We start from the raw sequence: 26162 nt of genomic DNA on the forward strand, positions 1-26162 counted from the left end.
GAAGTCAGCTTCTCTCAGTCCATGCTTCATGATCTGTTCTAGTGTATTTCTATACCCATGGAAACCCACACATAGTACTAGTGCTGGGAATTGCCACGGACCTCCCGATACGATATGTATAGCGATTCTCACGTATCTATGTGTATTACAATGAAATACTGTGATTTTATTGCGATTTGATGTTCCAAACATATTGCTCATCGTGTGTCTCCTGCAGAGGGACAAGAGAGAGCCATGAGAAAACAAGTTTTGATCAGTCATGGAAATCAAAGTGCTGAAAAAAATTGGCTCCTTTTTTAAAAAGAAGATGGGAAACAAGCTATGAAGGAAAAATACTGGAGTTTGGTGCAGGTACAGCACACCAGCGGCAAAATAATATTGTCAAAACGATAAAATACGATATATCATCAACAATAATATCTCGATATATAACTGTATCGATTGTTCCCCCTACAGTACCCTGCAATACAATAAACAGTGCATGTGCTTTGGAAAACAGTTAGTCATTATTAATAGTGAAATGCTTACAGCCTAGATAGATAATCTACCATTCCATAATCAATTGATATACCACTGACAATGCAGCATAATATACAACCCATATAATACTTTTCAGTCGATTGTTTCGCCTTGTGTTACATGGATTGCATATTATTAAGATCACACTCAGTGGTTGTAAATGATTGTATCACACAAACTATACATTCTTGAAGGTGAGAAAACCACTCGCTTTGTTTAACGCCCACTACGTTATGAAAGTGAGATTTACCAACCAGAGAGATCCTGTGAGCTTCTCCAGACAGGAAGAGGAACAGACAAGGCACTAAGCAGGACGCCCCCACAATCAGCTCACTCATGTAGGTATGTATTGTATAGTACACCGAGTGTATATGTGTGTGTCTGTGTGTGCGCGCGCACGCTGTGCGTGTTTTTGAGGTGTACAAAAAAACGAATATGTCCTTATGCAGCACTGCAGAGAACATTACATTACTCCTTCTGACAAACACAATGTATGACTGCCCACATAATGAGGCAGAAAAACAAGTACACATGGAGACAATGACTAATATTGTCCAAAGGTTCTGAAAAAGAATGAACTACGAAGCTGAGGAAACCAGGGGTTTAGTCAGCCCTTAAGCTGAACCTTAGTCACTTTATTTCCACGTGTTGAAAGACTGAATCATAAGGAACAATTGATACCTACAAGGTGTTGTGCAGACCACAAGATGAACAAGGAGACAATGAAATGTCAAGGTGATCAGGCCAGGCTCAGACAGCAATAGCAATATAGGGCATTAAGGCTGGGTTTCAACTCAGGGCGCGTTTTAGTCGGGCAGCACAATAGACAGCCGACAATACGCCTTTTAAAAGGTAAGTAATGTTTGAGCCGATATTTCCAGTGTTTATCATGAATGCGATCTCCTCAAACGTCGAGGAAATTACTTTTAAAAGGTGGATTGTCAGCTGTCTAGTGTGCTGCTCTATAACGCGTATTGAATCATGGCCTAAGTCAACGAAAGGAGGAGGGGAAGGATGTATTTCTTAAATATTCAAACAGGGCCCTTGTTTCATTCCAAAGTTACCATGTGCACTAAAGCCTTTCAATGTAATATTTACAGCTCAGAATGCTACTGCGTTTATGATTATTCCCCCTGGCTTCTTCTCCTCCCAGTCTACTCTTGGCCAACCAGAGCAGCAGACAGACAGTGTGATGTCACATGACACATGACTCACCAGGAAGGAAGGAAAAAGCCACAAATGCAGACACTGCATGGAATGGCCAAGCCTTAAACAAAGTGCCTGAGATATTTCTGATCTATCTCTCTCTGGCACTTATCTGTTTTCAAAAGGGTGACACGCTGATCATTACTGCACTATAAAATAGAAAACTGTATTGCTGGAAATGGGGGAACTAAGTTAATATTTATTATAGCCTGTCAGTATCAGACGAGTGAAATCTATTATAAAAATGTGTGAAAAAGTGCTTTCACTTTATAACTCTGGCTATCTCAGTGGGGGATGATCGGAGCAATGGGAAGGCTCAAAAGAAAGTTGTCTGTATGCTAGAAAACGTGGCCGATTTTGGATATTCAATGGCCCCACCTCATTGTCTGACAACAGTTGTGCTCATCATCCCCATCCACTCATTCACACACACACCACCCATCAACGATTCACAGGAAATGTCTCCCCAGGACATCCCACACCATTTCAACACCAAATGCCACCACCCAGACAGACGCACTCTCACCCCTCCCACCTCAGCTCTGTGGGGAAATCCCATGGCTCTGGCCCCTGCATCCAGACAGTTCCTGTTTACAAACCTGCCAGAGACCTTGTCACACTGAGGCTAAGCCACTGACCACGAGCTAGCTAGCTAGCTAGCTAGCTCTCTCTCTCTCTCTCTCTCTCTCTCTCTCTCTCTCTCTCTCAACTGCTTTGTTCTATTCACAGAAGGTTGTATTTGTTCTGGGAGACTTTGTTTCCCCCTGCATTGTGCTGTGATGGGGGGAGAATTCCGTCCTCCTAACATTAATAGAACCAATCATCTTTTTCATGTTTTCCTGTACATTGTTACAGCCTCTATGTGTCTGCCTGCCTCTACTCTCAGACAGCCAAACAGAAACACAAGGAAGTAGTATAATAACTTGAGATCTGGGTCTTTGTTGATCTACTCACAGGAGCTGTGAAGAAGATGTGTTTTGAATTGAAAGTCAGAGGTTCTCAATTTAATGAATTGAAATAAATTGAACCAATTTAAAAGGCATTGTAACTTACTTACATGCACGCAGGCAGGCACACACACACACACACACACACACACACACACACACACACACACACACACACACACACACACACACACACACACACACATTATTATTAATAACCTCGTGTCAATGTAGAATATTGTAATCCCTCACTCACATGCAGACTCTCGCTGGATTCAGAGCTCCCTGAGCAACATCAGTGAGGCTTTTACTGACGACTAATTCTCTGCTGTGTTCTCCTCTCATTATGCATTTCATTGATGTCTAGAGGAAGACTCGAGGGGTAAATGAAGGACTTACTGTTCAGACAAAATTCCCCCACTGTGCTCTACCACACTGACTGCAATTATCTACCATGCTACAATTATGCTCTAATTATTTGTGAGGGAGGCCTTTACTTGTCCACAGTTTGTTTTCACAAAGCTGTCATCCATAAACTGCCAAACGAGTCACAAAAGTGTTTCTCTTGCCTCATTATATCTACTAATGCAGTCAGGGCCAATTTGTGTCTCCACAAAACAAATCACAGGGGTACACACAACGGTGGTCAAACAATTTGACCCAGACAAAGATTGTGCTTAACTATGTAATATTCCAAATATATAACATTGAGAAGTGGCTACTGTTGAACTTCTTCACATGAATATTGGAACACAACAATTCTGCCTTCTCAATTTGACATAAATGTGTAAAAACAATAGTGTACTGAAATATTCAGAACCATGAAACGTGTGCATTTTTGCACCTTGAACTGTTTTTGCTTTTTAAATTATTAGTCAAGTGTAAAGGAAAACACATTTATTATGCAGGTATGATGAGCAATATTAATTTAATACTGTATGCCTGGGAACATAGAATCAAACAGTCAGTGAACTGTTTTTTACAAACTAGACACAGCTTTCCTTCCCCCACAAACAATATAGTCCACCTGAGTACCTAGGCCTACAGTAGAATACCACTCTAATACACATTGTATTAAATAAAATGCTGTTGCATGTCTCTATTGTCTGTTATGGTGTAAAATAGATACTCTCGCATATTTTCATAGTAAGGGAACTGCTGTATACAAATAGGAACGCATCTGTACATATGGCATGTGTTATACATTCAAATGCTAGCCTATTTGATCAAAATCAGATGAAGAGACTGCTGGTTAAGGAAGGAACCATCCTGTTCAGAAATGAACCATCTAGTTCAGAAAGACAGTGTGCACAGCCACAGCCCGTAAAAGATTCCCCACAACTGTAAGTACCTTGTGCTTGCCAAACCAAGCCTCAAACACACTTGCCTTGTCATTACAGCTCTACTACAGAGCCAAGAAACCACCTCTGGTTCAGTGCCTATTCTACGGTCACAGAAAACAAGGGTATCTTTGTAACTAAGCCTAATGGCATTATTTAGGCTATAAAACACATTGCTGTTTCTCCAGTGAGTTGTTTTGACTCTGGGTTGGTACACACCTTTTTTTCACATTGCTAGTGGGGCAGTAGGTGAAAGCTGAATACAGTATGCTCAACATGAAATATGCATAACAATATTACCAGCATACATAGAGTAGCCATGTACTGTGTACATAACAATGATAACGTAGGCTGCCTCACATATGGGCATCAGAATATCATTGCATAGGCACACAGTATGAGGGCAAATGCATTTTGATGTAATCATTTCATCATTCACGCACGCGCCGTCATCATATAAAATTTGGCTTGTAAGTAAAAGTGCATCAATTGTGATTTCATTTCTGATCATTTGGACCCAATCTACAGAGAACTGGCAAGGAGTTGGAGCTCCCTCACATAGTGACTCCAGTCAGTGGATGGATGCTGTAGTAGGCTGGAAGCATGAGGCTGGAAGCATGAGGCTGGAAGCATGAGGCTGGAAGGACACTAGCTCTTGGATTGGCTGTCGCAGTTCTGGCAAAGGTAGCACAGACACATATGGCCCGGCCACAACTTACACACACACACACACACACACACACACACACACACACACACACACACACACACACACACACACACACACACACACACACAGAGCGAGAACACACACACACAGTCAAATACATAAAAGGGGAAAAAGGATGGCTAGCTAAAATGCAATTACCAACAGACCAAATTGCATCCACACATTTCCAAGCAGGATTAGCTCTGCTACTGCTCATGCCTGTGTGAGGGGAAGGGACAAAAAGGCTGGACTGTAATGTGCTTGGTCTCCCATGTGTCTGTTGCAAAGCTCCAAGTGGTCCGTCGCTGATGGCATCACTGAACAGATGCAGCACTGTCAGTCTCACTCTGAACGAGCCCCGTATGCCTTAATGCAAACAACAGCTGCCTCGCAGGCCACGGGGACTGAGAGAGGGGCAGAGACGGTACTAGTAGCAGAGGGGACAGAAGGAGCACAGCTGTCAGTCCCAAAATATGCCAAGGCGGGCACCTGCGGGTATGTCAGCAACTGTGGCCAGGCCTCGTCAAAGTCGTCAGCCTGGAGAGACAATAGGTAGTATTGAGGAGAGCAGACTGGCACACTTCTGCCTTTGTGCAGGTCACCCACGGAGTTTTGAAAAAGAGTCTTCTTAACTGACCCTACTGCGTGATATTGGAGACAACAATGACGACATGATTTGGTATCTGAGCGTCTGGACAGAGCAAAGATACACTATGGAGGTTTAGTTGTTTGCTAATTGTTTACGTTCAATTTTGGCTTCAATCTTGGCTGAGGTTCATGATATAATATGAATCAATTTCTTATCTCATGAAACCACACAAATTCTTAGTTTTAATCAAATAATATATTTTTGCTCATGGGTGTGGGGAGGTGTGCCACTTGCTGGCCAATTGAGGTCATTTCAGGACAATATTTCTGTCGAAATGTTCTGTATAGCCTCTTTAACTGGTCCTGTTGCGTGATGTTGGAGAACAATGATTACATTATCTGGTGCCCTGAGTTTCCAGACAGCATTTTAAAGGCATAAGGGACATGAGAGTTATCTTCAGTGATGTAACTCTCTTAGGAAGGAAACACATGACATGTACACACCCTAGCATGATCCTCCTGATATAGAGCGACAGTGATGTGGCGTTAATGCAGCGTTAGTGCAAAGTTGGCCTGTAAACGTAACACCTGCTCTTAGAATTTGAATATGTATGATAAAATGCCTCAAGGCTCCAGTGGTAAACATGTGAACCCGACTGACACGTTAAACAAAGCAATCCAAGGAACTCTCATTTACAAAACGATTTCAAAGACAGAGAAAATGACCTGAACAAAAAAAGAACAAAAAACATTTCCATCATCTTTTCTCATCATGGATAATACAAGTGTTCTTCTATATCCAATGTTGCTGCCTAAGAAGGGGGAGGCAGCTACAGCAATCCCCTTGAAAGTAGACAGGTTCCACTGTGTCGGCCCCTGTAATGTCCACACATGTTCCAACGCTTCAGACTTTCCAGCCACAGTTAACAGATATGGCTTACTGCTGCCTCAGCCTCACAAAGTCCCACTCATCATCACAGCGGAAGGCAAGGCAGGAACAGCACATAGGGACCAGCATATTTACACAATTTTCCACAAACCTCCCCAGCAAATACTCAGAACATTACAGAGGTGTGGAGATTATTTATTTTTAAGTATAAACTAAACTGCTCAGAAACACGGGGAAATGTGCTAAAACAGCATTCGTAGCATTCGTAGCATTCGTAGCATACTGTGTTACTTGAACTGCGACTACGCTGCAATGTTCTGAGATCTCAAAAACAGTGTTTGCCTGCGCTAAACCAAATCGTATGTGCCAGAAATATCCCTGGAACCTGCAATGCATTGCAATTTTGGATTATGCGGTGAGCGTAGCTAATTGCTGAAAGCCGCATTTACTACTACACAGGAAATATGTGGTGAACATCTCTGGAAAAGAGTCATGTGCAGAATAATGAGATATTATACACCTACTCTTTTCCAGCTTTTCCTGGGAGTAAATATAATCATCAAAACATGATAAGACATACAGTACATAGTTATACAGAATATATATATTGAGTAAATGTTTTGTTATAAAGACAATGTATAGGCTATGTCTTACTAAATATATTTTTGGTCATCATCAGCTTAAATCAAGTAGAAGAATAATGTGCTATTCCAGACTAGCTGTCGCCATTGGTGTCGGCTAATGGGGATCCTAACTAATCAAATCAAAAATCCAAACTATACCAGGGCTCAACTCTGTCCCGTGTTCCAATTAATTAACACTGTTTTAGTCAGTTGTAGCAGATACTGAGGGAGAAACGACAAACCACAAGGGCAGCATTTGACAAAAGCATCTCTGAGGCTGTATTGCTTTGAACCCTTGATGTTAATGCAAACCAAAAGAGTCATTTGTTTGTAGACTGGGATAATGATGTCAGTCAGTGGCAGAAAATAGGGTATCTGGTCATTGTTTCATACCCTCTGGTCATTGTTTCCTACCCTCTATTCTTGTGTTGTATGTTTAGTGCATCATTTACTATCAACCAAATCAAAAGGAACTAACACCAAACAGACATTGAAGTGAAATGAGAGAGGGCTTTTCCCCCTAAGGGCAGAGTTGTACATTAGACACAACAACTACTAATCATTGGCTCTTGGGGGTGCCCTAAAAAAATGTATATTCATTAGGGGTTCAAGCAGCGAAGCTGTGTGAAACCCTATTGTATTTGTAGGCGTGTATTATTCTGGTTCTCTGTGGATTTAGTCAAAGATGTGAATTCCAGTGAAATGGTAAGGCCTAGGAGGGTGCAACTTTGCATGATGGTAAAGGCCCATGTGCCACACTCTCTCATGCATTGCCATGGCAATTGGCCACATGGTGGTGCTATAACAAGCAATTGAAAGGTCGGTACATATGTGCCTCTATAGCGCCTTAAGGTCAGATGCCGAGCAGTTGCCATACCAGGCGGTGATGCAACCGGTCAAGATTCTCTCGATGGTGCAGTTGGATAATTTTTTGATGATCTGGGGACCCATGCCAAATATTTTCAGTCTCCTGAGGGGTTAAAGGTGTTGTCATGCCCTCTTCACAACAGTCTTGGTGTGTTTGGACCATGATAGTTTGTTGGTGATGTGGACACCAAGGAACTTGAAACTCTCGACCCGCTCCACTTCAGTCCCGTTGATGTTATTGGGGGCCTGTTCAGACCTCTTTTTCCTATAGTTCACGATCAACTCCTTTGTCTTGCTCACATTGAGAGTGAGGTTGTTGTCCTGGCACCACACTGCCAGGTCTCTGTCCTCCTCCCTATAGGCTGTCTCAACGTTGGCAGTGATCAGGCCTACCACTGTTGTGTCGTCAGCAAACTGAATGATGGTGTTGGAGCAGCTCATCCAAGGGAAATGTGGCCAATTTGTCTTGATGGTGTAGCTATGGGGCCAAAGCGTGAATGGCTGCTTGCAGCTATATTTATCTTTGTTTTGGGAGTGCACAGCACGCACCCCTGGTTACAACTGGAATCAAAACCCTGCTGAAGGGTTGTATGTTTGGCAAAATGACTATGTGCCGAAAGCAAGTCTGAAAAACAGCACCTCGTGACTGTGGGTTTCAACATCCCAGATGTTATTCGGTACATTGCTTTTGCTCTTTCACTCCTCAGTGATCTCTCACACACTGTAGCTACTGTGGTTCATCCCATCAGAGAGGTTCTAGTAAATGTCTGTTGATGCTGACCCAGCTTTGTTCCCCTTCTGCATTGTCCCCCTCCCCCTCCCTGAATCAAAAACGCTAGTCAGTGACATTGGTGGCAGGCAGACATGACAAATCTCCTAGGGCATGTCCCTTTAAGTCGGTCAGGAAATGTAGGGGGTCAATCCTTGAGAGAGGGAGGAAGAGGCTATTCATAACTTGCTCTGTCAGGGCCAAGCAGTCATGGGCTGTCCAATGTAAAAGAGCTTGTGGCGTCTCTCACAGCTTCTAGGCATTCTCTCTCCCTCTTTCTTTCTTTCTTTCTTTCTCTCTCTGCTGACAAAGGGAGCCTCGAGGCATTCCTTCTGACGTGTGTGAGTGAGTGTGTGTGTGTGTGTGCACGCGTACCGTCTGTGTCCATTCAGAATGTAAGTCACAACAGACTCCCTATGACATCTGACCTCAATGTCTAGGAGATAATACAGACTTGAGACCGGGACTTAAATGTGGGCGATATAAAACAATACTATTGTGAATAACTATGATCATAACCACTGGGAAGCACATGTATTATTTTACTGAAAAAGGATGTGGGTTGTGATCCTGATCACATAGAAATTATGCAATTGATGTAGGTTTAAAAGTTAACAATGCATTTACTCTCTATAATGGTGACATTAGGACAACTGCTTCCTTACATGGTGGGTCTGTCTGTGAGTCTCTCCTAGTGAGGACCCAGCTGACATAACAGTTGTACATTGTGCTGCAGTAATTTGGTCACATCAAGAACAGTCAGTCCATTCAGATCAGATTGAGCATGATCCATGACACACACACACACACACTCTCTCTCTCTCTCTCTCTCTCTCTCTCTCTCTCTGTCTCTCTGTCTGTCTGTCTGTCTCTCTCTCTCTCTCTCTCTCTCTCTCAGACATAAATGTTTTCTGTAGATTTGTATATATGTGTAAGTGAAGTGTATCTCATCTCATCAATGCCATCAGTATTTATAAGAATTATAGCTTATCTACAGTCTCCACCAACTACCATCAATGCCTATTAAGCACCGAACTCCAACTTCCAAGCCTGGTTTCATAGACTAGACATAACATAGTAACCAAAAAAATGATATATGTTGGTATGGTTAATCTGGAGAAGAAAGAAACACACACCTGTTTGGGCGAGGTGCTGGCTAGCGGAGTAGAACCCTTGAAAAAGAAAAGGAGAGCCGCACACTCTAGGAGCTGAGCTGCAATAATTTAATAACCTAACAACCAACGTTTCAACAGACAAGCTGTCTTCATCAGGGTATAATGATGTTTGGTATGGTTACATAGACAGGAGGTTACTTACAACCTGGACTCATTGATAGATGTAATATAGTAAATGAAAATCCAGGACACTCAAATTAGTATGATATGTTACGTTTGGTATTGTATGTATTCATTTGTGGATCCATTTAATATGTCACGAATTACAATTCGTATGATATGTTACAAATTCCAATTTGTACAATATATTATGAATTTGCAGTACGTATGACACGTTATGAATTCCGAACTGTTGTGGCTAATGTTAGCTAGGTGGCTAACGTTAGCTAAACTAGGGGTTGGGCGTTAAGTTTAATAGACAAGTTAAAGGGTTAAGGTTAGGGGAAGGGTTAGTTAGAAAGTTGTAAGTAGTTGCAAAGTTACTAATTAGCTAAAATGCTATAGTTGTCCGCAATGAGATTCGAACACGCAATCTTTGGATTCCTTGTTTTAATGGTGTTGGTTGTTTGTCTTGATTTTCTAGTGTTGGATTTTGTTTTTTAATCAACCGTTAGTGGTCACATGAAATGACTAATGGGCTGCTTGTAAAACCCATACATCGCTGTGAAGCGCAGAGCCAGAGCTCTGACATCATGTATAGCAGCCACTAAGTTCTAATTTAGGTGCTTATTAGTGCCCAAATCCACCATTTTCAACACGTATACAGGTACGTGTGGAAAGGGCTACCATATCATACTAATTTGAGTGGCCCGGATTGTTACGTCTAGTCTATGAGACCAGGCTGTTACTTAAAACTCCCTAGTCCTTTCCGATAACGAGCATAAACATAACATGATGCAGCCACCACCATGCTTGAAAATATGAAGAGTGGTACTCAGTGTTGTGTTGGATTTGTCCCAAACATAATGCTTTGTATTCAGGACATACATTTGATTTCCTTGCCACATTTTCAGCAGTTTTACTTTAGTACCTTATTGCAAACAAGATGCATGTTTTGGAATATTGTCATTCTGTACAAGCTTCCTTATTTTTATTCTGTCAATTAGTTTAGTATTGTGGAGTAACTACAATGTTGTTGATCCATCCTCAGTTTTCTATCACAGCCATTAAACTCTGTAACTGTTTTAAAGTCACCATTGGCCTCATGGTGAAATTCCTGAGCAGTTTCCAACTGAGTTAGGAAGGACGACCTGTATCTTCGTAGTGACTGGGTATATTGATACACCATCCAAAGTGTAATTAATAACTTCACCATGCTCAAAAGGGATATTTAATGTCTGTTTTTTTTTTACCCATCTACCAATAGCTGCCCTTCGTTGTGAGGCACTGAAAAACATCCCTGATCTTTGTGGTTAAATCTGTGTTTGAAATTCACTGCTCAACTGAGGGACCTGACAGATAATTGTATGTGTGGGGTACAGAAATGAGGTAGTCATTCGAAAAGCATGTTAAAGACTATTATTACATAGAGAGTAAGTCCATTTTTACTCCTGAACTTTAGGCCTTCCATTTATTTTTTACGTTTATTTAACTTGGCAAGTCAGTTAAGAGCAAATTATTATTTACAATGACGGTCTACCGGGGAACAGTTCAGGGGCAGAACAACAGATTTCTACCTTGTCAGCTCAGGGATTCAATCCAGGAAACTTTCAGTTACTGGCCCAACGCTCCAACCACTAGGCTACCTGCCGCATAACAAAGGGGTTGAACACTTATTGACTCAAGACATTTCAGCTTTACATTTTTTATTAATTTGTAAAAATGTCTAAAAGCATAAATCCACTGACATTATGGGGTAATGTGTGTAGGCCGGTGACACAAAATCTAAATTTAATCAATTTTAAATGAATGCTGTCAAACAACTAAATGTGGTTAAAGTCAAGGGTTGTGAATAGTTTCTGAAGGCATTGTACTTATTGCAAATTCGTAACATATTGTACGAATTGCAGTTCATAACAGACTATATGACCAAACATATGTGAATACCTGCTCATTGAACATCTCTTTCCAAAGTCATGTGCATTAATATGGAGTTGGTTCCCCTTTGCTGCTATAACAGCTTCCAGTTCAATGGCGACGAGATTTACACCATTCCAGCCGACACTTGGCAATGCGCATGGTGATCTTAGGCTTGTGTGTGGCTGCTCAGCCATGGAAACCCATTTTATGAAGCTCCAGACAAACAGTTATTGTGCTGACGTTGCTTCCAGAGGCAGTTAGGAACTCAGTAGTGAGTGATGCAACCGAGGTCAGACGATTTTTACGAGCTATGCGCTTCAGGACTCAGCAGTCCTGTTTTGTGAGCTTGTGTGGCCTACCACTTCTCGGCTGTTGCTCCTAGACGTTTCCACTTCACAATAACAGCACATACATTTGACCGGGACAGCTCTAGCAGGGCAGAAATTTGAGAACTGACTTGTTGGAAAGGTGGCATCCTACGACGGTGCCACATCAGTAAGGCCATTCTACTGCCAATGTTTGTCTATGGAGATTGCATGGCTGTGTGCTCAGCAACGGGGTGGCTGAAATAGCCGAATCAACTAATTTGAAAGGGTGTCTGCATATTTTTGTATATATAGTTTATTATACGAAGTGTAATTCGTAACATATCATACAAAATGGATCAACAAATTAATACCATACCAAACGCAACATATCATACTAATTTGAGTGTCCAGGATTTTCGTTTACTATGTTATGTCTACCCATTATTGAGTCCATATTGTGTGAGAGTTTCTGGTCATGAGGAAAAGTAGGACGCTGCCAGCCAATTGCACAAAGAATATGGGGATCAATAAGTTGCCTTATAGGTAAAATACGACAGCGCGTCAGAAAACATTGTATTTTTAACCAAATACAAATAGTCATTTTAAGAAATGCCAAACTGTACCCAAAGCGCTGGTGTCCACCTCTACGAGTGACTCAAATAAAGTGTCAGTAGAGGGTGTTATACACAATAGCCTACTTACGCCCTGGTTTTGGGGAAACCCATCGATAAGAGGACGTCCAAATTCGATCCATATTTCACAGTGCCAGGTACTTTCGGCCGAAGTCTTCGCGGGATGATTTTGCTGTAGAGATCCTCTTTTGCAGCCATGATTCAGGATTACATTGGTGTTCAGATCCAGTCTACGGTACTGTAGCGAGCGGTGGATAAAGATAACTAATAGACTACAACCGATTATTATTGTGAGCAGTGTGGTCGCGGGCGCTCCCTCCTCCCCGCCCCCAAAAACGCAAATTATGTCTGCTGCTGCGTTTTGTGTATAAAAAGCAGAGTTACGTGCAGAGTGCACAGGATCTATTCTGAATTTTCGCATGTACTCTGGGTGCGACCCAAGGAGTGTCCTAATTACAGTAGCCTAATAATAATTGGCAGAATGGCATAATAATAGCCCATTCAGTGTAGCTTTGATGTTTACAATGTGTCCTCAAAACGTTAGGTTACGTTTGATTCCAAAAATAAAGGGAATTTTAGATAAAGTGAGCAATATGTAATACAGAGTAACGTTAGACCCAGCCTAATATGGTAGATTAAATAAATAAGTGAAATTAGGCTACTCACACTGCATTTGCATAATAAATTAATAAACCATATTTATTCAATGTTCATAAAAATACAAATGTGTTCAATTTATAAAATTACTCAAGCCAAGGCACATACTCAAACCAAGGCACAACGGTCTCATCATAATCCATTCATACAGGAAATCATGGGCTACAAATTTGCCCACATGAACAGAAAAATAGAATGTTGTGTCAGCTTAGCTACAGATTTGACACTTGATTGATTATTAAGATGCCCATTATAGATCATTTAAAATCAGTCTTGGCTGTTAGTTCCAATGGTACCAGATGGGTTATATGGCACAATCACACAGAACACACAGCCAGCCTCTTGGAACGCTTTCCTCATCTCCACCTAGTGTCAAAGCAAAGACATGCACAGCATTACTACTGTATCGGTAACACTGGATTTGGATAGTCTATGTAGGTCTACAGACGGACCCGTTTATAGATGCTTAAGTAACTATCAAACTTTAGCCCTAACCCTAGGAAGCTGTGGTGTATCAAGTTAAGTCGAGTTATATAACAGAGTTGCAGTTGATAGCTTGAGCATCAATTAACCGTTTATACAGGACTATCAAAATAAAGTGACCAAAGTATGAAACACAATCTCTTTTCCAATGATTACACAGAGCATACAGTATACATTGCTGTTTAAGATATGAAAGTATGAGTCTTACCAGTCTTACTTGGTCCAGACACAAGCCCACTACAGCACCACCACTGCCGGGAAGTTTCACAGCTGAGCCAAACTAAGCAAACACACCGAACAATAAACAAAAACTACACAGAAACATCATAGGAAAAGATAAGATCATCTTGGAAATTTTAACTCTATACTTTACCTGTCTTGCCAGTTGCACCATCTTGAGATTGCCTGGTCCCAAACAGTCTTCTGTGTACACAGACCTATAGGACAGAGATTGTTCCAGTATTAGTGGTTTCCTGTGTGAACAATGAGGTGCACTTACTGTACATCTTACTACGTAAAATCATCCTGTTCGGTGATGAAAATTAACTCTTTAGGGCCAAGAGTTTTTGCTGATCAAGTCATGTGGGTCAGGAAAATCTTCTGGCCCTATGACAGTTGCTGATCATGTTTTATCTTTCCAAGGTCACATATATAAAAGCCCAACAACTTCATGGGAGCAAAGAGATGAACTTCCTCAAACCAATGACAGACTCAAAGGATGTCACGCTTGTCTTTACCGTCGCAGTGCAAAGTTCTCATCCATCAACTGGGCCAGCCTGCTCCAGTCCATTCCCTGCAGTGCATCCCTGTGGAGGACAAGAGAACCCAACCGTTTCATTACCAGGTAATGCTCACTTAAAGATGCACTCTCAAATGTTTGTATACTTTCAGCCAGTAGTTTTGAGTGGTGCCTACTAGCCAAAAGGGGTCCCCGTTTTTTGCGTAACAAAGTCATAAAATGTTGTATTACATCATCCATTTAGTATGATATGATTTTTTTTTTTAAATTTGATCCCCTTTTCTCCCCAATTTTCGTGGTATCCAATCGCTAGTAATTACTATCTTGTCTCATCGCTACAACTCCCGTATGGGCTCGGGAGAGACGAAGGTCGAAAGCCACGCGTCCTCCGAAACACAACCCAACCAAGCCGCACTGCTTCTTAACACAGCGTGCCTCCAACCCGGAAGCCAGCCGCACCAATGTGTCGGAGGAAACACCGTGCACCTGGCCCCCTTGGTTAGCGTGCACTGCGCCCGCCCGCCACAGGAGTCGCTGGAGCGCGATGAGACGAGGATATCCCTACCGGCCAAACCCTCCCTAACCCGGACTACGCTAGCCCAATTGTGCGTCGCCCCACGGACCTCCCGGTCACGGCCGGCTGCGACAGAGCCTGGGCGCGAACCCAGAGACTCTGGTGGCGCAGCTAGCACTGCGATACAGTGCCCTAGACCACTGCGCCACCCGGGAGGCCCCCTTTAGTATGATATGATATGTTACGTCCTGCAAATATTATTTAAAAAAAAAAAAAATGTTTTACATGTTACGAATTTGTTGTGCTTAAGATCCTAGATGGCATGATTAAGCCATATCAAAGAGACACGCAATAACTTTGTGGGGGAGTATGTAGACAGAGGTTAGATGGGCAGACCAGCACCGGAGGGCTGCTGGTTCAAATCCCATGACTACCATCCACTGGTGGTGTGCCTTTGCTATCGCACCAGGGGCACTACTGCCACTGATCCTGTGAGCCTCCAAACATCTTACACAAACCTGGCTTGATCTGTGAGCGCCGCAAAAGACTTCATGGCCTCAACCACTTCAGCTTCTCCTGAAAAAAAGGAGGTGAACAGAGGGCCTAAATACAGATAGAGAACAAAGGTATTCCTGTTTATTATCATCTGATTCCTCTAGCCTACAGTTTAAAATCTATGAAGTGATAATTCCATCAATACAGGAAGTAAACTGAAATTCCAAATGGAATTGACCCCGACCTTGGTGAACATTGCTGCCTGCCAACCGAACTTACAGTGTGTGTGTGTATGTATGCATGTATGTATGTGTCTTACCGTTGAGCCAGCGCTGTCTGACGTTGCTGTGAATCCGACCAGAGTCACTGGGATCACTCAGATAAGCTAACCAGAATGGTGGCAAGCTGCTCATGTCCATAGGAATGTAATCCCCTGTGTACAGTCAACACACAAACATCAACATGTAAAAGGTTCATTGTAAACTCAGTTTCATAATGTATACATAAATGTTCAGCTCTAGATATATGTAAGAGGATGCACACAAAGACATGCACAGGTGCCTTAAACTCACATGCAAAACTCCCATACCCCAGAAGAATGAATTACCTTTCAAAAATCATTATCATTAATCAATCATTAGGCCGCAGATGTGTCAAACTCATTCCATGGAGGGCCGAGTGTCAGCGGGTTTTCGCTCCACCCTTGTACTTGACTGATGAATTAAGGTCTTAATTGAAAGGAAAAATCAAAAACCTCAGTGGAATGAGTCTGACATCCCTGCAGGGATTCACAGTTGTTAAGCATTGATTGATAACTTTTTTCCTAATTTGGCACACCGAAATTAGAGATCATGAGTAACTTGATCAAAAAGAATGGCATCGATTGGCCTATAGGTGGCACTATTATAAGCAGTCTCAATGAAACCCTTATGTCTGTTGCCCGGTTTGACCTAGAGACTTGAATCTTTGTATGTAGGTGTCTTTCCTCATGTTGAACAAATTTGCCTCAAGGACCCATATGGTCCAGCAGAATAGATTTTCCTCCATCTTGGAAATTTGAGAAAATATTTAAAAGAACTTTCTCTCATGAACCAAATTCGGTATGTAGGTCCATGGTACATTTCTTAACTTAGTTTGAGAAAAGATAAGGGATTAGATAAGAGATAGCTGAGTTATTGATAAATCAGGAAATCTGATTGTACGTGTTCATTTAAATCCTTTGTAAATCCACTTCGCAATGGCCTATCAATTTGAAACATTTTAGGGTCATCAAATCCATTACTATGATGAACCATGTTGTGTGGCATTTATATCTTCAAAAAATAAGGAAACTATTAACACTTATTTTACTTTGTAATGCTAATGCTTAAAATCATAATAAAACATCTCATTGACTAAATGTCAGATTCACTCCAAATCTGGTCTTTGGACTTGTAACAATAGTCCATTAAGATTTTGAGAAATGATGTTGACGCATTCAAGATTGCAACACTATAACAGTAGAAGCATATTAGCACATATGCTAATGTCCTACAATATGTAAAAGAAAAACTTCAAAAATCTTCTTCTCATGAACCATAGGACCAAATGACACCAAATGTGGAATGAAGGCCGATGGTACGTCTTAACTAGTTTGAGAAAAGCTACAAAAGATGGCTGAGCTATTGACAAATCAAAAATTTGATTTCATGCGTCCACTTAAACTACTCTAAAATCAACACCACAGTGGCCTATCAACTTGAAACGCGTTGTCGCTATCATGGATGTCCCGAAGATGAACCACACCGAATTTGGTATTGATATCTCATTATATCAGTCTTGAATGGTTTTGAGAAAAGAAAATTGCATTCAAATATGGCCGCACTGTACCTATAGATTTGCGTTAGCACATATGCTAATGCTACAAAATACTTTATAAATCTTCTCATGAACCATACGTCAGATTGACTCCAGACTTGATATATAGACTGAATGAATTAGCCTCTAATTAATCTGAGAATGATTAGTTGCTGCATTCAAAGTTGGCCATGCCACACCACTAGATGGCAGCATATCACACCAGGGCTATAAGAACTGAACCGATGGACATGGGGCCATGACATTTGGTATGTAAATCTTATGTACATGTCCTTAGAAGCTGTGTGAATATGAAGTCACTGCAACCTTAGATGGCAACCTTACAAGACCTGTTGGTGGCACTATAGATGGCATTGGCACCTGTGGCACCAGAGGATACTAAAGCAATAACTATTGATCAAGTGGACTTTGTCTCATGCAAATGAATGTTAGATTTGAATTATGCAGACGAACAATGTGAAATATCGTGATTAGTATATCTGTATAATCACATATTATTGCCCTATTATGTGGTGTGAACGTAGTGAAAAGTAGATCTTTTATTTTGGAAAATAAGAAACTGGAAGTCCTGCGCAGTGAGCGTATACACAAAGTGTACAAACATTAGGAACACCTTCCTAATACTGAGTTGCACGTTCCACATTTGCCCTCAAAACAGCCTCAATTCGTTGGGGCATGGACTATACAAGGTGTTGAAAGCGTTCCACAGGGATGCTGTCCCATGTTGACTCCAATGCTTCCCACAGTTGTGTCAAGTTGGCTGGATGTCCGTTGAGTGGTGGACCATTCTTGATACACACAGGAAACTGTTGAGCGTGAAGAACTCAGCAGCGTTGCAGTTCTGATCACAAACCGGTGCGCCTGGCACCTACTACCATACCCCATTCAAAGGCATTTAAATATTTTGTCTTACCCATTCACCCTCTGAATGGCACATGTACACAATCCATGTCTCAATTGTCTCAAGGTTTAAAAATCTCCTCCCCTTCATCAACACTGATTGAAGTGGATTTCACAAGTTTCATCGAAAATGGATCATAGCTTTCCCCTAGATTCACCTAGTCAGTCTATACCATGGAAAGAGCATGTTTTCTTACGGTTTTGTACACTCAGTGTATATAGTATATATTTATAAATATTCATATATACAGTAAACTCAATACATTACCGGTAAGTATGATTACCTGCTGCATTCCAAGATAACCTACCGCACTAGACTTAACTTCACTTGCGTCATCCTTGTAGTACTGAGAGATAAACATGGTAGTGCTTTCACTGGTTGCACATAAAGGAAGTTCCTACAGGATAGAGTGCTTGCTTTGTTATGAGACTGATCTTATGTCATTTCTGACATCCTGTGAACCCTGTCTGTCAAATCTGTTCATTGCTGCTCACTGCTGTATTTACCATTATTATTAGCGTTAATATATTGGCGGTCCTTATTATGTATAGGAGTTCATAAAATGTGTTTATGTGCCATAACAGCTATTGAGACTGCACATTTCAAATACCATAGCCCTGTTCATCCATCAGTTGCTTGCTAAAGTCCATGTAGACCAAGCCCTCATAGACCTGCAATGAAAAGAAGAACATTTTTGTCAGAAAAAAAACTATTTACAGTAACCAGGCCAGGGCAGTACAGTCCAGCTCGGCTCAGTATTGTGAAAAGGGGAGTGTTGTCTTTTCATTGCTGACCTGCACAACTCTGTCCTGAAGACCAGCAGTGATGAAGAGTTCATCCGTCTCAACGTTGAGGATGAAGTTGGCCCTGGTGGGTTTGGGAAGGTCCTAGGGCAAACAGAACAAAACAACTTAAACACAGGTTGATCATTTGGCACATGATTAGAGTGAACTCCAGAGTAACATATTCTTCTTCTTACACTTTCTGTGATGTTGTAGAATTTCATCAGACACTTCAGGGTGGCAGACACTATTGCACTGTTAGAGAAGAGAACGTTATAAAATTATATAAATAAACAGAAATGTAATTATGAGCTAGAAAAGATGACAAGACCAAAAAAGGCAAAAACATATGTATATAACTCAGAAGAAATATTGATTAGTATGTGGTTAACCTATAAAATATGGAAAAAAAATAACAGTTCACCAGGCAGCACTTACCTACTTCCAGCCAGGCCCTTCAACAAAGCAGAGAGGGGGGAAATAATAATTAAATCAGTCACTAACATTATCACTAGCCTTTTGGCATTACATAATTGAAAACAGTATTCATATGGATCTCTCAGGGACTTTCTCAGGATACACTGTCATGAACTCGGCTCATGAGACATTTATAAGTGATGTTCTTCAAGAATGAATGGGTATCATTAATTCAAATGAACAAAAACACCTACTAAATATCACAGAGTGAGCCTTTAAATATAGAGACTGTAGTGTAGACACTTACCACCTGGCGAGGAATGTTGGTATCATACTTGAGAGTGAAGTTCTGCTTTGTCAAAGCGATACTGCCAAAGAAAGCGTGCATGGGACTCAAATGAGCATTAACCATGTCAGAATAAGAATGTTCAGCTGTAGCCCCCCCACATCAGAGTTATTGAATACTCTGCATTTGCTGTTACTTGCTCCAATTATATTTTTTTCTCACCCTTGTTTTGAGCAGAACTGGTAAAACTTCTTACAGGTAGCCTGGAGTAACCGTAGACCTCCCAAGTACCTGTATATCAAAATAATATCAATAAGGTTTGGGAATTAATCATGTAAACATCCTGCATGCATGTGTGGCATTAGGTCTTTTACACTGACCCTTCCTTACGGCTGATACAGTACAGATCCTGCAAGCTTCCAAATTCAGTCGGGTCATTGAGCGGATGAGGCAGAAGAACCTGAAGAAAACAGAGCAAATATATCAATCATACTATCTTTATGGTTGAATACATTAACATTTGATCAGAGATGACACTATGCATGTTGTTTGTCCTGTCGTGTATATTAACTGGAGTAAATCCTGACTGTTACCAGGGTCTGGCTCTCCATGAGTGTGACCTCAGCCCAGAAGTTGGAGATAGTCATGGCGATCGTTTTTCCATTGAAGCCGTCAGAAGGATTCCCCATCAGTCCAACTCTATGAGGAAGTGAAAGATGATGTTAGCTCACATTCACTGAAATGACATATCACTGAATATAGTCCAAAAGGAGAGAGAACAACCCATCAATACTATTTTTCATTAAGTCTTTGTAGCGGTGCAATCTACCTTGCGTATGAGCGGCATGTTATAGGTTTGGCAAGGCATTGCTGTTGCTGGGCAGAATAGTGGGCAAGCCACTTGGTGTAGTCTGACAGCCCCTGTGATATCCAGAAGATAAATACATATGGTCAATATACATCATCATCAAATCACTCTTTCCAATAGAGCTGATAATCTAAATGATTGTCAATCTATTCACATGCACTCCAGTGGAGAGTTACATATCTCATTGCCATAACAACTTGACCTGAAACTTACACAATAGTGACAATTAGAATATTCTGTTAATCAACAGTAGTCTGTATGGGTGAGGAAAAAAGCAACCCACCACTTGTCCAATGAGCTGGAACCCTGTGGGCAGTTTCATGCCAAACACAGGTAACTTCTCCTCATTGATGATCCACTCCTGGGTGAAAAGACAAACAGTGAGTCTCGTGATGTGTTAGTAGCTAACCAATTTGATAAATAGTACTAACGATACAAAAATAACCTGGGTTGGGGTCAATCAACTTTTCAATTCAGAAAGTGAATTGATATTCAAATCATGACTAGAAAATCCTCATATAAAACAGACAGTTTTCAATTAATTAATTGAATTTCAATTCACTTCCGGAAGTCACTGAATTGAAAACTGAACTGAGCCAAAACCCAAAGATTCCCATGTTCACAGTTCTTACTGACCCAGAACCTGCCGAAGGTCCTGTCTTGAGCTTGTGGCTGCAGGGTGAGGAAATCTGAGAGGTAAGGCAGTGTGGCTTTGCGAAGGCAGTAGAACACCACACTGGCCAGACGCAATGCTGTCACTCCCTCCTGTGGCTTCTCAAGGAAGCGAGATATCCTAAAATACACAGAGATACCCAGGCTTTTAGACTTTCCTGTTGGTGGCAAATTACCCATACAGTGATTAAATGGGAGTACTGTTATCAACAATATACTGGCATCAAGATAAGTTCTGCCAAAGATTATTTTTCCTGTTGCCTACCTGTGGGTCTCAGGGCATACCTCCACTATACCCCTTGAGCTGCTCTTCTCTCCCTCCTCTAGCTCATAGTATATGGCCAACTCTCCAGGCTAAGTCAAATAGAGAGATACTAACATGTAAACAAAGCCAAAAACCTACTCTGCTATGAGCGTGGTTACAGTTTCTCAGAGGTGAGGTATATGTTGTTATTCACCAGAAGGAGCACATATGTTATCTTACCTTGGACCTGAAGAAGCGGAGAACCTGAGCAATATCAAAGTTCTGGTCTGCACAGAGCATATCCCCTGCAATCTGTCCACAAACATGTTGTTTGAAAAATAATGCCCACAGAATGGAACATTTCAATCCACACAATTAGGAAATTATAAAATTATAATGAAGTGACATCTAGGATCAGTGCCGTGCCGTACCACCATGATATCGTCTTGTAGCTTGCGGCTGCGGATGGCGAGCTCCAGGTCAGCCACTGCTCCTAGCCGGCCCTCAAGGGTTGTGCTGCCGTCGTTCACTACATTCTCCACAGGGAAGTCATTGGCCGTTGCCCAGCGCTCATAGTGCTTATACCTGGAATGGGAGACAAATAGGGGAACAGCTAAGCAGTAACTGGTAGATAATCAATCATTCCCAGCTCATAGGACAACAACTCCCAATACAATTGGCTTAAATGTAAATACATGGGAGGCAGGATCAGTTCAGTCTGCTATGATGAAATACAGCACGTGTCAACACTGTTACCACATGTTACTGTACTTACTTGTCTGCGTTTGTGACCAGATAGACCTCACTGAACAACTGCCGCCTGGAGAGAAATACATACAGTGCATTTAGAAAGTACTCAGACCCCTTGACTTTTTCCATATTTTGTTACGTTACAGCCTTATTCTAAAATTAATTAAATTGGGGGGTTTTCTCCCTCAATCTACACACGATAACCCATAATGACAAAGCAAAAAACTGTTTTAGAAATGTTTGCTAATTTATGAAAACCCCCCAGAAATATTACATTTAAATAAGAATTCAGGCCCTTTGCTCAGTACTTTGTTGAAGCACCTTTGGAAGCGATTACAGCCTCGAGTCTTCTTGGGTATGACGCTACAAGCTTGGCACACCTGTATTTGGGGAGTTTCTCCCATTCTTCTCTGCAGATCCTCTCGAGCTCTGTCAGGTTGGATGGGGAGCATTCCTGCACAGCTAGTTTCAGGTCTTTCCATCGACGTTTGATCGGGTTCAAGTCCAAACTCTGGCTGGGCCACTTAAGGAAATTCAGAGACTTGTCCCGAAGCGACACCTGCATTGTCTTGGCTGTGTGCTTAGGGTTGTTGTTCTGTTGGAAGGTGAACCTTCACCCTAATTTGAGGTCCTGAGCGCTCTGGAGCAGGTTTTCATCAAGGATCTATCTGTACTTTGCTCTGTTCATCTTTGCCTCAATCCTGACTAGTCTCCCAGTCCCTGCCGCTGAAAAACATCCCCACAGCATGATTCTGCTACCACTATGTTTCACCGTAGGGATGGTGCCAGGTTTCCTCCAGATGTGACGCTTGTTTCTCATGGTCTGACAGTCTTTATGTGCCTTTTGGCAAACTCCAAGCAGGCTGTCATGTGCCTTTTACTGAGGAGTGGCTTCCGTCTAGCCACTCTACCATAAAGGCCTGATTGGTGGAATGCTGCAGAGATGGTTGTCCTTCTGGAAGGTTCTCCCATCTCCACAGAGGAACTCCAGAGCTCTGTCAGAGTGACGATCGGGTTCTTGGACACCTCCCTGACCAAGGCCCTTCTCCCCCGTTTGCTCAGTTTGGCCGTGCGGCCAGCTCTTGGAAGTCTTGGTGGTTCCAAACTTCTTCCATTTAAGAATGATGGAGGTCACCGTGTTCTGGGGACCTTCAATGTTGCAGAAGTGTTTTGTTACCCTTCCCCAGATCTGTGCCTCGACACAATCCTGTCTCGGAGCTCTACGGACAATTCCTTCAACCTCATGGCTTGGTTTTTGCCCTTACGTGCACTGTAAACTGTGACAGGTGTATATAGACAGGTGTGTGCCTTTCCAAATCATGTCCAATCAATTGAATTTACCACAGGTATACTACGATGAAGTTGTAGAAACATCAAGGATTTTTACTTTCCGAAGGCACTGTATTCCAAAGTTAAAGGGATTTAATCATGTAATTATGTCAACTGGGACTGAGTATAAGACATGTTGTACAGGAAAACTGTAAGGGCAGTCGACAGTCATTAAATTTGGCTGATTACTCACGTGTTCACCGTCTCCCACCAGAAGTCTAGGATTTTCTTTCCTCCTATCCCAGGCAACAATGCCTTTGGCACCCCAGTCAGCTGTCCATACAAACCAGTGACATCATTCTAGAGAAATTACAAATAAGGAGTGAAGGGATGTGGGTTTGGAAGTTGTTGCACACCGTAGAACTTTATTTACTCCTCTTAAAATAATATTCTCCAAAAGATGTTGATACTTGGACATATTTCAGCAAGCTTATAGCATAGTGACCAGTTTTTACTCTCTCCCTCGCTCACACACAGCTCAGCCTGCCCTACAGTCATAAAGGTGAACAGGGAAAAAGAGACTTACAGTGCATTCAGAAAGTATTCAGACCCGTTCCCTTTTTCCACATTGTGTTATGTTACAGCCTTAAATGGATTAAATAATTTCCCCCCTCATCAATCTACACACAATACCGCATAATGACAGAGCAAAAACTGTTTGTTTTTTTAGACTTTTTTGCAAATAAAACAACAACAAAATACCTTAAGTATTCAGACCCTTTGCTATGAGACTCAAAATTGAGCTCAGGTGCACCCTGTTTCAATTGATCATTCTTGAGACGTTTCTACAATTTGATTGGAGTCCACCTGTGGTCAATTCAATTGATTAGACATGATTTGGAAAGGCACACACCTGTCTATATAAGGTCCCACAGTTGACAGTGCATGTCAGAGCAAAAACCAAGCCATGAAGTCGAAGGAATTATCCATAGAGCTTTGAGACACGATTGTGTCGAGAAAGATCAAAGGAAGGGTACCAAAACATTTCTGCAGCATTGAAGGTCCTGAAGAACACAGTGGCCATTTGGAACCACCAAGACTCTTCCTAGTGCTGGTCGCCCGGCCAAACTGAGCAATCGGGGGAGAAGGGTCTTGGTCAGTGAGGTGACCAAAAACCCGATGGTCACTCTGACAGAGCTCCAGAGTACCTCTGTAGAGATGGTAGAGCCTTCCAGAAGGACAACCATCTGTACAGCACTCCACCAATTAGGCCTTTATGGTAGAGTGGCCAGAAGGAAGCCACTCCTCAATAAAAAGGCACATGACACCCCGCTTGGAGTTTGCCAAAAGGCACCTAAAGGACTCTCAGACCAAGAGAAACAAAATTCTCTGTTCTGATGAAACCAAGATTGAACTCTTTGGCTTGAATGCCAAGCATCACGTCTGGAGGACACATGGTACCATCCCTTAGGTCTGAAGCACGGTGGTGGCAGCATCGTGCTGTGGGGATGATTTTCAGCGGCAGGGACTGGGAAACTAGTCAGGATCGAGGGAAAGATGAACGGAGCAAAGTACAGAGAGATCCTTGATGAAAACCTGCTCCAGAGCATTCAACCTCAGACCTTCAATACATTTGCACATTTCAACAACAAAAAATGTTTGCTTTGTGTTTGAGGTATTGTGTGTAGATTGGTGAGGGGGGGAAAACAATGTAATCCAGTTTAAAATAAGGCTGAAACGTAACAAAATGTGGAATAAGTCAATGGATCTGAAAACTTTCTGAATGCACTGTATGTAACACTCCAAGACTGACTGAACGTTGTGTCATTGAACATCCCTTTTTCTTCCTGAGAAAACGTTATGTTCAGGAATAAACTACATCTTTCAATTATTTTGGTAGTTAGCCTACCTTGTTCAGAGGAAAGTCTGATTTGGTATTATTTAAGTGCAGTGTATGTTTTTGTGTGCATTGACCTGCTTGTGTTGTGAAATTAACCATGTAAGTTATACGACCTCTGCACCCAAAACTCGTCTGCTCACATAAACAACTTACCTTTATTTGAGTTTCTAGAACAGTGCCGTGGCCAGCTACCAATAAAATGCAGATCATTTTCTTGGCCTTTGTCTTATTCGCGTGTAAACGACATCAAATACCTTGGTTTATGCGATTCGGTACAATAAATAGTGAAATTGTTAACCATACAATTTCACGTTGAACTGTGACGACAGGACTGCTACACTGTAGCCTCCTTCTTAAAGCGCCCGTGTCTCCGAATGATGACCCCCCTGCCGGCGAGTTCACATAAATTGCATGCACTCAGGAAACAGTAAAACTATTGAAAATATAGTTCGTACATCCATATTACTCGTAAATGTGTTTTATAAAAAAGTCTAATGACAATCATACATTATGTAATAGGTTAGCCAATGATTAAATGAAAACTCTGAATGATACCAGATGTTCTTAGTAGATTCAACCACCAGAGCCACTGCCTGTTCAACCCGCTATCATCCAGAAGGCGAGGTCAGTAGAAGTGCATCAAAGCTGGGACCGAGACTGAAAAACAGCTTCTATCTCAAGGCCATCAGACTGTTAAACAGCCATCACTAGCACATTAGAGGCTGCTGCCTATGGGC

At 41.8% G+C, this 26162-nt stretch overlaps 2 protein-coding genes across 3 annotated transcripts in view; both read right to left on the bottom strand.

Annotated features, from left to right (window-relative positions):
• The window catches only part of LOC129832165 (ubiquitin-associated and SH3 domain-containing protein B-like), a 38631-nt gene extending 25593 nt beyond the window's left edge, over positions 1–13038 (bottom strand). The window contains exon 1 of the mRNA XM_055896005.1: positions 12662–13038. Within this exon, the coding sequence (XP_055751980.1) occupies positions 12662–12789 (128 nt within the window). The 5' untranslated portion in view covers positions 12790–13038. The remainder of the gene's footprint in view (positions 1–12661) is intronic.
• Positions 13039–13272: 234 nt separating this feature from the next.
• Positions 13273–25789, bottom strand: gkup (glucuronokinase with putative uridyl pyrophosphorylase). 2 transcript variants are annotated; one of them, XM_055896006.1, is made up of 23 exons: positions 25579–25789; positions 23779–23885; positions 22282–22326; positions 21938–22091; positions 21747–21818; positions 21528–21616; positions 21227–21383; positions 20874–20951; positions 20552–20643; positions 20316–20421; positions 20103–20182; positions 19945–20013; positions 19744–19804; positions 19458–19474; positions 19217–19274; positions 19032–19124; positions 18848–18908; positions 15799–15912; positions 15503–15560; positions 14469–14537; positions 14105–14168; positions 13940–14011; positions 13273–13614 (listed from the first exon to the last, which is right to left on the bottom strand). In XM_055896006.1, the coding sequence occupies exons 1-23, from the start codon at positions 25633–25635 to the stop codon at positions 13516–13518; spliced, it is 1872 nt and encodes a 623-aa protein (XP_055751981.1). In that variant the 5' UTR covers positions 25636–25789; the 3' UTR covers positions 13273–13515. The 2 variants fall into 2 exon arrangements, with proteins under 2 accessions (XP_055751981.1, XP_055751982.1); XM_055896007.1 differs by lacking the exons at positions 23779–23885; positions 25579–25789 and adding an exon at positions 22578–22927.
• Between the last annotated feature and the right edge of the window lie 373 nt (positions 25790–26162).

This window comes from Salvelinus fontinalis, chromosome 33, assembly GCF_029448725.1.
Source record: "Salvelinus fontinalis isolate EN_2023a chromosome 33, ASM2944872v1, whole genome shotgun sequence".
Taxonomy (NCBI): domain Eukaryota; kingdom Metazoa; phylum Chordata; class Actinopteri; order Salmoniformes; family Salmonidae; genus Salvelinus; species Salvelinus fontinalis.